At 35.9% G+C, this 14,963-nt stretch overlaps 1 protein-coding gene across 1 annotated transcript; it reads left to right on the top strand.

Annotated features, from left to right (window-relative positions):
• Positions 1-8,302: 8,302 nt before the first annotated feature.
• LOC135077399 (uncharacterized) lies at positions 8,303-14,886 on the top strand. The gene is made up of 13 exons (XM_063971936.1): positions 8,303-8,420; positions 8,498-8,645; positions 8,821-8,941; positions 9,105-9,248; positions 9,468-9,622; positions 9,955-10,116; positions 10,218-10,313; positions 10,624-10,783; positions 11,660-11,778; positions 11,908-12,007; positions 12,169-12,345; positions 13,079-13,248; positions 13,756-14,886. Exons 1-13 carry the CDS (start codon positions 8,417-8,419, stop codon positions 14,738-14,740), a joined length of 2,541 nt encoding a protein of 846 aa, XP_063828006.1. The 5' UTR covers positions 8,303-8,416; the 3' UTR covers positions 14,741-14,886.
• Positions 14,887-14,963: the final 77 nt, after the last annotated feature.

Here is a 14,963-nt window from a genome sequence, read left to right as displayed (position 1 = left end):
TAATAACTGTTCTAACGACTATTTTAGCTCGCCATTTTCTATGAGAGAACTAAAATTAGTTTTAGAGCATGTATCAGATTCCTGCCCTGGCCAAGACAGCATTCCATACTCGTTTTTATCACATCTTACTGCGCCTTCTCTTTGTTATTTGTTAGATATTATTAATATTGTAATTGAATCCGGCTTAATTCCCTCTGCTTGGAAAATTCATATTATTATTCCTATTCTTAAACCTTTCAAAAATCCTGCAGAACCATCCTCTTATAGGCCAATAGCATTAGCATCCGTATTTTCTAAAATTGCCGAACACTTAATTAAAAATAGATTAGAATGGTTCTTAGAGCGAAATAATTTGTTGGGTAAAACTCAGTTTGGTTTTAGAAAAGGTAAAAGTACAGCGGATAGTTTGAGTATATTTTCTACAGACCTTCTTCTAGCGTTCTCAGAAAATAAATCAGTAACAGCAGCATTTTTAGATATAGAGTCCGCTTATGACAATGTTAATTTATTAATCTTAAAACAAAAATTAGAATCGCTACAAATCCCTTTTAATTTTACAAATTTCATTTTCAATCTTTTTACTGAACGAATGGTTACTGTGAGAGTTCCTGGTACTGATAACATCAAGCGATTTTTGTGGAAAGGTGTCCCTCAAGGATCCGTCCTAAGCCCTCTATTGTACGATGTGTATACTAGTGAACTCGAACGCGTTATTGCCCCTTCCTGTTCAATTCTACAATATGCTGATGATGTCTTAGTATACTCAGTTGATAATTGTATTGCTACGGCTTCCTCGACACTAGAAGAATCTCTAAACAACCTATCCCTGTGGTTATCAAAGCATGATTTATCCCTATCCGTCTCAAAAAGTACTATAGTGGTATTCTCTAGGAAAAGGTTGATTCCGGATATAATTATTAAAGTCAATGGCAATCAGCTTCCCATCGCTAATGAAATTTTTTTCTTGGGAAGGAAGTTTGATAGTAAATGTAATGGCCAATCTCATATCAACTACACTGTGGACAAATGTGAGAAAGGTTTAAATGTCATGAGAGCTCTCTCAGGGGTGTGGTGGGGTGCTCATCCTACGACTCTTAAGCTTGTTTACAACGCATTAGTACGAAGTCTTTTAGATTACGGCTCCTTCACGAACAGCTTGGCCTGTAACACTGCCCTTAGGAAATTTGACTTGGTACAATCCCGTAGCCTCAGAATTATACTTGGTGCTATGAGAAGTACACCAGTCAACGCCTTGCAGGTAGAGGGTGCAGATCCTCCATTGAACATGCGTCGACAATACCTTTCAGACAGGTTCATCTTTAAAACTGCCCAATTCACAGACCATCCTCTCTTCGGCAAACTTCAAACTCTAAACGAATTCATCAACGGTAACAATAGTTTCTGGCGTAACAAGCGTGTGCCACATTTAGTTTCTAGCTACCGTAAACTTATTCAACTTGATGGTGATATACTTAAGTTCCCGTGTCATCCGTTATTTCATTATCAACTCATTGATATTCTATTTGAACCAGATGTATCTCTCTCTATAGGCATTGGTAAAGACACTATTAACCCAAATCAAGAAATACAACGCTACATTCAGCAGAATGCCCCAGATTATGAAATATTTTTTACTGATGCATCTAAAACCGTATTACCAGATCAAGATTTTGACTTGAACTCTGATAACTTTGTCGGATCTGCCTTTTTAAGACAGTCTACAGGTTATTTTAAACTTTTTAAGTATCCAAGTTTGGCTTCCAATTATAGCGGCGAAGGTTTGGCCATCTTGGAATGTATTAAGTACATTTTAGAGCAGAAAATAAGTAATTCTCTGATATTATCAGACTCTCTGAGTTTTCTACAATCTCTTCTGGCGAACCCTTTCAATAAAAATTTGTATAACCCTTTATCATTATTGGTGAAATGTAAATTAAGAGAATGCCGTGACCAGATGTTAAGTGTGAAGTTGGCCTGGATTCCTGGTCATTCGGGTATTAAAGGTAATGAATCAGTTGATAAACTGGCAAAGCTTGCTTCAAGACAAGGCTATAATAATAAGAGTGTTTACTGTCAGGATCTGGCTTCGATTCCGCGCTATATTATGCTACAAGACTGGAGTCAGGATTGGGAAAGTTCTTCCCAACACAAAGGTAAATTTTTTCACCAATTTCAACCAAGTGTCTCTCTGAAGCCTTGGTTCTCAAAATTCCGTTTAAGCAAGGATATCACTTCCACTCTATCCCGTTTACGGTTTGGTCATTGCTCTATTCCAGCGCATTTGGCGAAACTTCACATTTTAGATTCCTCAATTTGTGATTGTGGCCTGGAGGAAGGTAGTATAGAACATATTCTATTTAACTGTACTCTATATAATTCTCTGCCCCTACATAGTATATTAATTAAAAACAAAGCCCCCCTTCCTTACAATCTTTCATCTATTTTAAGTATTACTAATAAAAAATATGTACATTCCCTTGTTAAATTCATTAAGCACCACTCTATAAAACTTTAAACTTATATTTTATATATTAAATTTATGTATTTTATACGACCTCAACCGCACCTAATATCCCAAGCCCAAGCCCAAGTCCCATCCCACTTGGTCCCTCTTCTTAACTCGTCCCACACTCACATGAAAATGGCACAAATCAAGTCGGCCTCGACGAGTATTGCCAAGAACAAAAAAGAAGAAGAACTTTTTTATGTTGAGAAAAAAAAACTTATGACATGTACTGTAAACCAAAGAGCATAAAAGAGTAAGAGACGGCACTCCATAGATATTTTTTGAGCTCACGCACACATATGCATTTTAGAGAACGACCCGCAAATCTTTACCAACCGCACAAACTACAGGCGGAGCTACCAACATAATGCATTATTTTCTGACAGTATTAGTGACGTTCGTAATAACTTATCGATTATCGATACTTTGCTAGGGTTGTAATTGCATATCGATATCTAGTATAGGAACTTTCAATATTTTAATGCTATTTTTATTTTATACTATGTGTAAGTAAAACGAACTTTTGTAACGTAAATTATTTATTTCGATATAAAATAGGTATATTACAATAAGTATTGAACATGACATAGCAGTTGTAGGCATGAGGAATTATTGAATATTATAACAAAGTACAGAAATGATAATTTTGTAAACTTTTATTTTCACAACTTTTTCTAAGAAAAAATAGGATTTTTATTTATAAACATCTTTAATTTTCTTATCAGCTGATCGAACCTCAGCCTCAAGATTACTTTTCAATGCTTTGTTGCTGTGCTTTTTTACTTTTGTCAGCAAAATTGTTTTCACTTTTTATGAAGCTGTCATTAATGATTTTACAACTTTTTCTTAGAAAAAGGTAACTTAATATTTTAAACATCTTATCATAAATTTCTTTATTATGTTGTTGACATTTAAACCAACTAAAATTACAATTTGTACTCAACATTAAGAAAATGAATTTTCCAACATTTTCCATATATATCTGGTCGGCAATATGGTCATGATAAAATTGTTTAGCTTCATTTACGGTGGTACATAATTGAATTGTTGGATAAACGAGACTTTTTTTATCATGCCACCATTCGCGAAGAGATATATATGCATACAAATCATTGTCAACAGGAGTTTTCACGCTCAAACACTCTTCACAAATTAAACAAGAACTGTTCTGTAATAGTTTGGCAGCTAAATACCCGCTTACATATACTACTGGTTGGTTTTCAAGGCTACACAAATTTTCAATGGGCTGTTCTAAGTTTTCAGGGTCCGGGATAGACAACACAGGATAAAATTCAGTGTCTGTGGAATTTTGAACATTAATTTTTATTTCTGTTGCTTTTAAATTAGTTTTTAAAATGTCTTTATATTCCAGCATATGTTTATTGTTGTCTGCTTCACAATTAGCACTTCTGCTATGAGGCACTTTCAGCCCAGTAACCATGCTTGTTTTAAGCGCTGCAGTAAAGTGCGTGATAGTGGGATTTCTATTGGTTACACTGTGTTGCCTAATGATTCCAAATAAGTTTTCCAGAGAGTCTTGGTTAAACTGTCTAAGGTTCATATATTTAAACCCTTCATTCTTTAACTTATCCCAAATATCGTTTAAGGATTTGATAGATATTTGATATCCCTTTACGCATTTAACATTTTTTAGTATCGTGTTTTCTGCTGTTATAAATTTTATGGTTTTTAACTTATCAGTATAAAAGGTCCAAGACTCAATGTGATTACTTGATGTGGAAACATTTTCCCGGATCCCTTTCTTTACGTCATTTAAAGATGATGGACCATTTGTACAATCAAATAGTTTATCTAACTGTTCAATCACAAATGCTGTATCATTGCAATCAGAAACTTCTTTCCATGCCATCATTTTTAAAATAGCTGCCACGGTATTACTCAGAGCATGCGCAGCATACTTCACCCTCATCTTAGTTTTGAATGTTGAATTTACAATGGTACTATTCAGTTTTTTAAAATTTAAAAAATTTCTGTTGTGTTTTTCTGCAACTACCAAATGCCTCCATTGTGCAATTTTTCCATCGAAAGACATATTTCCACTTTTAAAGAAATTGTTTCGTAATGATTTGAACAAGTGAGGGATGTCATAGATTATAAAAATTTTGTCATTATTTACAGAGAAAAAGTTGCTATCTATGCCTTGTCCACAGTTTCTTTTTAACATGTTAAGAGCTCCTATATTTGTAGATCCCTGATCACAAACTGTTGTTAGAACCACAAATCCGATTTCTTTTAATTTTTTGATGATGTCCGATATAATTTTTGCCAGTTTTGCTGTTGATATTGTGCCTTCCACAAAATAGTGCGCAATATATTGTTTGTATTTATGTTTAGCACCCTGTATCATAAACACTAACGCATGGTCTGCAATTTTCTTTTCTCGTCCCATGTTCTCGCCCTCTCCATAATCCACGTAGCCATCCACTTTATCAGCAATTTCGTTATAAATTATCCGTTTCTTTAACGCCATCTCGTCAAATATTAACGAGCAATATTTATTTTCCTTTGGCATACTTGATGCTTTTGCCTCTAACATATCAATTATATTTTTATTTATACCAGGCTCCATTGGTATATTTTTTAAAATCCTTTGGAGCGTTTTAGTGCTTGGTAGCGTAAACAGCTTTTGCATATAGCGGTATGCTTTAGGGGACCGTTTAAATATAGCCAAAGCATATATTTTGTTGGCTAAAGTCCACCTTTTTCCTTGTGACTTTTTTTTGTTATTCTGCACTACATCCTTTACTAACGATGTCAGCACTTCCGAATCTAACTTGTCTAAATTCACTCTTGACTTCGCTATATTCCTTATTGTTTTTTTTGCATTTTGTAACTGTCGCCAAAGCCTCTTCTCTTTAATTGTAAATGTTGATGAAGTGTCTGTAATAAAAACATATCCATTAGTAAAAAAACAACATTAAAGCAAATTGAATTGAAGATTGGTTAATTAATCAGCAATTTTACTTAGTTTTTTAAATTAGGTATGTTTTATCTTACCTTTCATTTCAATGTTTTTCTTAGGTCTTTTATAACTGTGGACTAATATTTCTGCCTGTGCATCTTGATGGCAAATGTTTTTATCATCTGAAATATTATAAATATGCTAATTAGTTTAAAATTTATTTAGTTGTTTTATGAAACATATTATTTCCAAATCAATCAATCATTATCAAGTTTTAAAAAAATGCAAAGACAGGATAATGATAGCTCTTCTCATAAAATATGAAGCGTGGGCCCACCTTCAATAACAATGACATAATATTAAATTAAAGGCATTTAGAGGTTTTAATGTTCTGCATTCTGGATGCGGTCTGCGGGTATGTCAAGACAATCTGTAAGTGGTCGTGATAAGGCAATCAGTCACGTGTGCTTTGCGTTCTTTGTTCGTATCCGCACGGTCAAATCGCATTAATATAAAATGTACAGAGACCTAGAATGTTGTACATATAAGTTCATTTTGACCTGACTGCAGACTGCAGAACGCATCCAGGGTGGCATTCTTTAGTTTGAGGGAAGGCATATTTTAGAAGGTAAATAATTAGTTTGTACACTTACCATGAGTAATTGGTTTATAGGTCATATGTTCTGGTGCATTGGAAGTAGAAGGAAGAGGTTCAAAAGTTGTTTTCGCAGAAATACCAGAATCTGGTATATCCACAGCTCCCAAACATGTTGAATTTAGTTGTTTGGTTGTAGTTGTAAGGGGAACTGAAAGCAGAAAATGAAATGTGAATTGGGTAATAAAATGTCATGTTCTTACCCAACTTTAGGGTACAATCAGTCTAGTACATGTCTTGCTCACATTAAAAATTACTAGCTTAAAAATATTATTAAACTAGCTGACCTGGCTAATTAATGTAGAATGCCTAAAATTTTTCAAATTGGTCCGGTAGTTTTTTTGAAGAATTTGTATTACACAAATTACTAAAGTCCCTCTAACTCAACACCTCATTCTAAGCTAAATTGTGTTACGAGTGGGTTTACTACAATATTCAAGCTGTGGGGTTCTAACCCGCACTTTAGGCTATCTTGGCTTCGAGTTACGGAGCCGATCAAATACAAACAAACAATTAAATATTTCCTTTTTATATTATTAGTATAATTTTAGATAAACATACCTCGTTCAACTGGATTTGACTTCTTTGGAATGCAATATGAATGATCATAAAGAACTGTAAAGGTCTGACGACTGTAGAGGTACGATCTGGTAAAGGTCGCGGTAAGAGCCTGGATGCGGGCAGCGCAGGACCGTTCATTGTGGAAAACCTTTGGGGAGGCCTTTGTCCAGCAGTGGACGTCATTTGGCTGAAACGAACGAAAGAACTGTAACAAAGTATAGATATAATTAATAATTGAAATTATATATTATTTATTGATAAGCATACAACACATGTTTGTGTTTACAAAGAAAGAACCTTGTTAAATTGCATTCGGTTGGTTTGTTTTGGAAACCAAAGAAAATTAATTAAGACATCTAAATAATTCAGAAAAATTGATAGATAGTAAATTACATTTAAAAAAAATAATTGAAGTCATCATCATACCTGTCTTGAGGTTTTCTTTATTGGAGTCTTTTACATGAAGAGGAAACTCTGTCAAAACTTCATCTGGCAAGATGGGATTGCTCAATTCCAGTGTTGGAATAGCTGAGTTCTTCAGCCGAGTTCCTTTGGCATTGAAGGATTCAGGAGTGAAGTGCCCACCACAAACAAACTTAAGTTGGTGTAACTTTTCAATAGGTACATATGCTAAGTCTTCTATGCCAGCATTTTTAACCCACATTCGACAACTGAAATAAGAAATACCTATTAGAAAAGAAAAAGAATAACAAACTGAAATTTATTCATCAACTAATTTCTTTTAGTATTGTTATGCAATGCATTTACAGAGTACGAAACAAAATACTGAAATTAAAAATTGGTTATGGTTATTTACTGTATGATTAAAAATATTAATCCCAGCCTTTAAGTTTACACAATCATTAAAATTATCTTGTAATAAATGAGTGTTATTAGAAACTTACCGGTCAGAATCCAGAGGAAACCTACTCAAAAGTAAGGGTGATCCACCACGACTTCGCCTCTTATTACAAATAACGCACTTCTTGTTGTTTCTACTCTCCATTATCAGTAGAAGCCTAAAATGAAATAGGTATTAATTAAACAAAGCCTATAATTTCTCTCCAACCAGTGTCAATGCCCTGGTTCATGCATTTACCAGTTTTGAAAGTACATTTACATTTTCATCACATAGGGTTGTTTTTAATGAAAAATAGATTTGTAATAGATCTAATATTTCAAGTAAGTAGATAACATACCCATTAAACAGAAAAGTAAATAAGAGTTTAAACTTCTGTAGAAGTTGAAACACAGCTTATTTAAAAGAGTCTCTATCTCACAAAAAACAAAACACTGAACAGCAAACTTTATCACGCCCGATACGGAAGAACTTAATCAACTCAACGTAAACGACAGAAAAGTTTATTTACAGTAATATTGCACCAAATCTGAGAAAATAACTTCACACGAATCAATTCGCCGGTTAAAAACTCAAACTCAATTGACAGACATTTTTTTTCATTTGTCAAACTAACAATACTACCAACATTAAGAACACTAACAATTATTTTTAGTATGGTGGTATTGATCCGCGGGTTCCCCTGCTATATTGAAATCAATCCAAAATGCACTTTATTGCTTAAGGGATAAGGTTGTATATCAATTGCTACATATAGAGACTAGTTTTTGTATGAGAAGTGTCTACCCACTGCTGTAAACTGTCAAAATGTGAAAAAAATATTCACGTGTTTTGGATTGTTTACAGTGTGAAAGTTAATATTTAATTTAATTAGTCATATTAAAAATCTTCTAACTACGTATCAATCTTACAATGAGTAAGCAACCATTCTTCTGCTACAGCTATTTAATTTTTGATACGCACGGAACATTGATTTTTATTCGAATGTTTTAGGTCAAATTTTGAACAAAGTCCGGGACGTAGATCCTAACAATAGTGATGCAGTAAAAGAAGTGCTATCAACATTTTTCCAGAATTTAACAAAACATGCAGCTACAGACAGTAATAGGTGGTTGCAGGCGCTAGAAAATATCATCAACCGGTATCGTAACCTATAACAATATTATAACCATACTGAAAATCTCCATGTTATCATTCAAAAAATCAGGATGTAGTAATGTAATAAATAGCCTAAATATGTCGTAGAAAACGTAAGATATAAATGTGTTTGAAATGATTATTCAAAGCATACAATCTATTAAGAATTCTAATTTCAGGTTTCCAAAGTTCTGTGGTACTCACAGAAACACCATTGAGACATATTTGACAAACTTTTTAGACTCTACCAACTATTTTAATGTTATTGAAGCAGCAAAATGTGCTCATGCTTTACAACAAGTAAGAATACTTTCCTATTTTGTGATTTTTAAGATTTACCAATAATGATGTTGTCTGTTTTTTTTTTTTTCATTCTTTCCTTTTGAAGGAAAGGGCAGAGGCCTTGTTTATACAGCCAGGCCATTGTTTTAATTTTATTGTCTACAATAATTCTTTTTTGTAGGTGCGGCCATCTCAAGAGAAGAATGCCACACCGAAAGCATGCTGGAGGGAACACCTGATTGTTCTGAACAATGCAGTACACAACCTTCTGAGTGCTATGTTCCCAAATACTGTGGATATGTACCAGAACACTGGAAATATTCAAGTAAGACTGTTATTATTACTCTGTATTTCTCTCACAACTTAATTAACATATTTATTTAAATCTTATAATGTGGTGATTAATATGCCCAAAAAAAATAATTCTTTCTAAACATTGCTACTATATCATAAAAAAAAGGAAGAAAACAGCTAATAGTTATTTCAGCCAGTAGATATAGACATAAAACTAAACAAATAGTTTACCATACCATTATCATTACAGAAACTAAAGTTGCAGACATCAGCTTCACTGCCACTATTCGTGGCATTAGAACAAATCCACTCGGTGCCCACTACACACGACAATGGTGTCAGCAAGCAGCAACTGTTGAACACACGACTTAGGAATGTCTTTGTGTTCCTCCAAGCTACATTAGTGTGAGTTATTCTACAAAATTTCCTTTTTCTAAGGTCTAACACAGTGTATAATATTTGGGCAGATTTTAAATGAATTCCGATTCTAATATTTATTGCATGTCACATGGGATTTGAATAGGATGATAATGTGTTGAATATGAAAAGATTATCTATAGAATAGAGAACCTAAAGAAACATCAATTTGGTCAATAAGGAGAAATGTCCACAACAAAGCATAAAAATACTAAAGTTTTCTAGTTGGTTGCTCTCCCATAAAGTTGCCAATTTATTGGTTTAATAGTAACTAACCAAATGACTATTAAATTTGATTTTGTAAAATCTTTTTTCAACAGAGAAATCTACCCAGTGGCCAAGCCAATTCCACCCCAAGCAATCCTGGAAGTCATAGTCCGTGCCTTGAGCATTTCAAGTGGAGCCAAGCAGACTCAAGACATGGCAAAAGTTGCTTCAGTTAAAATTCAAGCTCTACGGACGTTAGACGCCCTTATTGCATGGTGAGTAAGGTTTAAATTGTCACACATTGCACAGTAGGGAAGATAATTGCTACAACACTGTATAAAGATTGTTCTCAGACTAAATCTGATTTGTTTTTCAGCTTAGGATCAAATCTTATTCCTTTCTCGGCCTTGGTCTTCAAGTTTGTGATGCTAACATTGAAATGGAGCTCTGAAAACGTAAATGAAGAATCTAGGTAAGTCAAGATTCATAACTATGTACTTACAATTCATTTATTCCATTGCACCTTTTTGCCCATTTATTGTCCCGAAGCAGTGGTAGGGTTAACATTGGGACGTGTAAAAGTGCTTTTTAATAAGCCTATTTGCAAAAATAAATGAGTTTTATGAGATGGGAGCCAGAGTCAGTTAAAAAAAAAACAAGTAAATTGTTGTTTCATAAAACAAAATTGTTTCTTTTTTTCTTTGACGACCTCATTGGTCGAGTTTTGTACACCCGCGTTTGGAGTCGCTTCAACTGCCTTATTAAGCAACACTACTTTATAGCCAAGTCCGTCGCGGCGCCTACGACACATTGCGCCGCTGGCTGAGGTCCCTCTCCACGCATCGGTTAGCCGACTCCTCCCGAGGACGAAGCTGGGAGGACGAGCTTACGCAGCATGTTATTGATGACATCACGCCGGCCAAGCATATTGTGCAGCTCACTGTGAGTTTAATGACGACAGTATTCACACTATTCACCCATGACTAACTTTAGTCAAGAATGTTACAACGCGTATAGATCGCTCAAAGAAAGTTGAGGCGAACACAGATGTAATATTTGAAATTGACTACAGAAGATAAACAATACATTACACATTCAAGTTAAAAATATCGAATAAGTACACTAGCTACCTCGCTCTTATTATATGTCTGCACGCGAGACAGGAATCACTTGTCAGTTTGCTGTGCTTTGCTCGTGTTGATGGCCTCAATTCTCGTTGCGTGACCTATACGACACACTGCGCCGCTGGCTGCGGACCCTCTCAACGCATCGTCTAGCCGACTCCTCCCGAGGACGAAGCTGGGAGGATGAGCTTACTCAGCATTTTATTGATGACATCACGCCGGTCAAGCATATTGTGCAGCTCACTGTGAGTTCAATGACGACAGTATTCACCTATGACCTACCTTAGCCAAGTCCGACGCGGCGCATATAGGTCGCTCAACAAAAGTTGAGGCATATACGTACTCACACATACACTGATGTAATATTTGAATACAGAACACAATACTTTTAAGTCAAAATATTCAATACATTATAAACCTCGCTCTTTTTAAATGTACAAGCGAGACAGAAAGCACTTGTCAGTTTGGCTAGCAAGACGTTAGTGCAGACAACATAAACAGATACAAATCTTTGTTTGTGTTGATGGCCTCGACTCTTGTTACGTGATCTATACGACGCATCGATTAGCCGATTCCTCGACACGTGTGGTTATAGGTCGCTCAACGAAAGTTGAGGCGAATATGTACTCATGTCTTGAGCCTTATAAACGTTAGAGTTATCAATAATAATTAATCTATTTATTATCTCCTTCAGATGAGCAACCAGTCCACTAAAAACCTGAGCAAGAAAGCGAAAAGGAAGCTTGCCAACTCCATGCTCCAAGAGAGCAGTATTGCCTCTCACTCTCCGGGCGAGAAAAACAAAGTTTCTGTGTAAGTTAATTATTTTAATTAAAAGTTTAAAGAAATTGGAAACCACAAGGGTAACTAATGGTTAGTAGAAAATATGTCGAAGAAGCACTATTTTATGATAACTGACCAAAATATTTTTTGTATGTTTAGGTCAGAAAAAACCAACGATGAAATCGCACTATCAGCTCTAGATTGCGCAGAGGCTTTCTTTGTTGTATGTGGCGTCTTCTTGAAACCTACCACACATCAGGTAACAGCAGTTATTACCTACTGTTTTGTATCTTTTCTTCTTGTGTAATCAACATTCGACAGAAAGTGACGAAACATTTCTTATTACATAATAGCGTTAGGGCTAAATCACAAGTATTTTGGACAGTTTTATTTACTATCTTTTGCCCATTTCTTTTCCAGCAATTCCAAGAGCGCTTAGTCCGCGAATGCTACAATCTAGACAGCTATTCCAGCGAGCGGGCCTTGGGTCTAATCAGAGTACTGGAGGCTCTAAGGAAGACCACGCCCCCTGATGTTCCACCACCCACACAATATTGCCTGCAGCTGTACAGTGGGCTCGTCAACAGAGCGGGCGAGGTAAAACTTCTTGCTTCATTTTGGAAATAAAGAATTTCTGTCAACTTACCAAACAATTAAAACAGCACTAGATTTTTTATAAAGAATGTCTAAATCGCACTAAAGTAACGTGTACGGATGCAGTATGGTTAAGTTCAACATATCGAGTGTTATTTAATGCCACAATCGCGAAATCTTATGCGTAGTACGTATACATCGATGATATTTTGTGTGTAAATAATTCAAAACATAACTCTTTTTTTCTCTTAACTCCAGGGATAGTTTTCAGTGCGCTTCGGTTTACACATTAGTACAGGCCTGAGGAACAAAATGCACTATAGGTTGATTCTGGGCAGCACTTGGTCCAGACCCTGGCACTATCCTTTGAATTCTGATTAATAAAATTCGATCAATGTAACTTCTCGTCCATTGCCTGATTCTAGATATTCCAAATACCTTCTACTCTATTCCAAGATCCTCCTTGAGTTTGTTCCGGCGTTTCTTCTCAGCACTTGCCATATGTTTGTCTCGAAGCGCTGGTAGGGCCCAAAAGATAAGGAGACATGTAAAGTGCCCCATAAGGGCTACCTTTTCTTTTTTTATTATTTTCTATTGACGTTCATAAGAGCCACTTGTGGTCTAAACTGAATAAATATTTTTGATTTTGATTTTTGATTTTGCAAGGTCTAACCATGTACCGTTTAAAATTTTATATCTGTTTTTTCGTGGTGTGTAACAAATATTATCCCTCCAGATATCGAAGTTCTGCTCTCAAGCGCTGCTAGACATCCGTCTCCACTTGCACTGTGCGCCGCCCTCGCTAAACTACGCGGCCCGAGCGCCGCCCGCCCAGCCGCCGCCCTGCAACAAGAAGCTGTCTTCCAGGAACAGGGAGGCGTTGGAGGCTCTGCTGGGAGCTGACAAGTGAGTGGGGAGAACCTTCTGTGGACTTTTGAAACCATAGACAATACTAGACGTTCAGCTTTTGGTAACATGTCTTATGAAAAAAATTCTGAACAATCTTTCAGTTGCTGTTTTATACGTTTTAACGTTTGTTTTTATTTGTATAGAGAACAATAGTGTCTAGACAAACCTAAAGAGGATTTAGGACGCTATTTGGATCAAATATGTAATTGCTCAATAATGAATAATAAATAAATAAATAAATACAATGTCGCCAGGCGCAAGTGACCACCCGAAATGTTTATTTATATGATGTTATGTACTCGATATTTTTGGGCGGTCACTTGCGACCGGCGACATTGTATAGAAACGACCGTAGTAGATCCAGAATTCCAGATATTTTATAAGTTTCTAAATTATTTATCTCCTAGTCTGGAAAAGGGTCTGCATATTCCAGCTCATGAAGACATAATTTAACATACTAAGGACAACACTGAATAATAAAATTAACTTAAATTCTTATTTCAGAGTACCGTCAGAAAAATCTGTGGCGAGTGAAGCTAGTCAAGAAGTAATAACAATCTCCGACGAGCCGTCAAAGAAGAAGCCGCGCCTTGTCGACGATGGTATCGAAATTGCTGATCAAATATGCGTCAGCAGTGATTCGGCAAGCTCAGTAGAAATCAGCGATGACGACAGCGACGTGCAAGAAGTCGAAGACGATGTAGAACATAAAACACCCGCGGAGAAATGCGTGGAACTAACTGAATCGTCGGAAAACACCGCTGATACTACTGTTGCTGCTACAAACGAGAACACAGTGGACACCAATGAGAATATTGCTGTCACCAATGAAAATACAGCTGACACTAATGGAAACCCAACTGACTTATCTTATTATACACATGATATCCCTTTACCAGCTGAAGCAGCAATACAAACGGTAGAAAAAATTCAGGAAACAATAAAACCCCGCCAAATAGAGGGAGGCCATGATGAAACGACGACGCTAACCAGCGAAGGAACCAGAAACGGCGACGAAAGTAGGGATACCACAGCTAATGGAAGTGAATCAGCCCAGCGAACTGGAGAAAGTACTATTAGTACAGAAGGAGACACCACCGATGCTCCTTATTCCAATATCTACACACTTAACACTCAGCTGCCTTCAAAGACTGCCAACTTCTATGAAGAGCAGAACAGTCAACATTCGATGGAAGTGGCTTATGACTTATCTTGTACAGGGAAAGAAGTCACCAGACTTGATGGACCGGAAGACGACAATCTACCGTGCACTGACGAAACCGACGATATTCCCATAACTTGCGGGCAAGTGGTGAAGAATTCACAAGAAGCTGATAATAAAGAAAATGAAGTGCCTAAAATGAATGGAGATAAATCTCCAGAGAAAACTGCTGCTGTCACAGATAAAACGACAGGAAAGGATGTGACCGTCGAGGATATGTTGGCGGATTTTGTTGATGAAATCAATGACGAAAAAACAGAAGCTTAGTTTGTAAGAACATTTAATTGTGCCAATGCTTAAAGTTGTGATTGCTATGCTATTGTAAATAATAAGTTTATGATTTTCCTATACAAATACAATATGTATAATTCAATTATAATATGATTCAGTAAATAAAGACATGGATATGGTAATGCTAGCGAGTTTTATTACGTTTACAGATAGGTCTTCTACAAAAATCTTAACTGTTTGCTGCTAACCAACCCGCAGC

Source organism: Ostrinia nubilalis, chromosome 13, assembly GCF_963855985.1.
Source record: "Ostrinia nubilalis chromosome 13, ilOstNubi1.1, whole genome shotgun sequence".
Classification (NCBI taxonomy): domain Eukaryota; kingdom Metazoa; phylum Arthropoda; class Insecta; order Lepidoptera; family Crambidae; genus Ostrinia; species Ostrinia nubilalis.
This window is presented reverse-complemented; position numbering and strand designations above follow the sequence as displayed.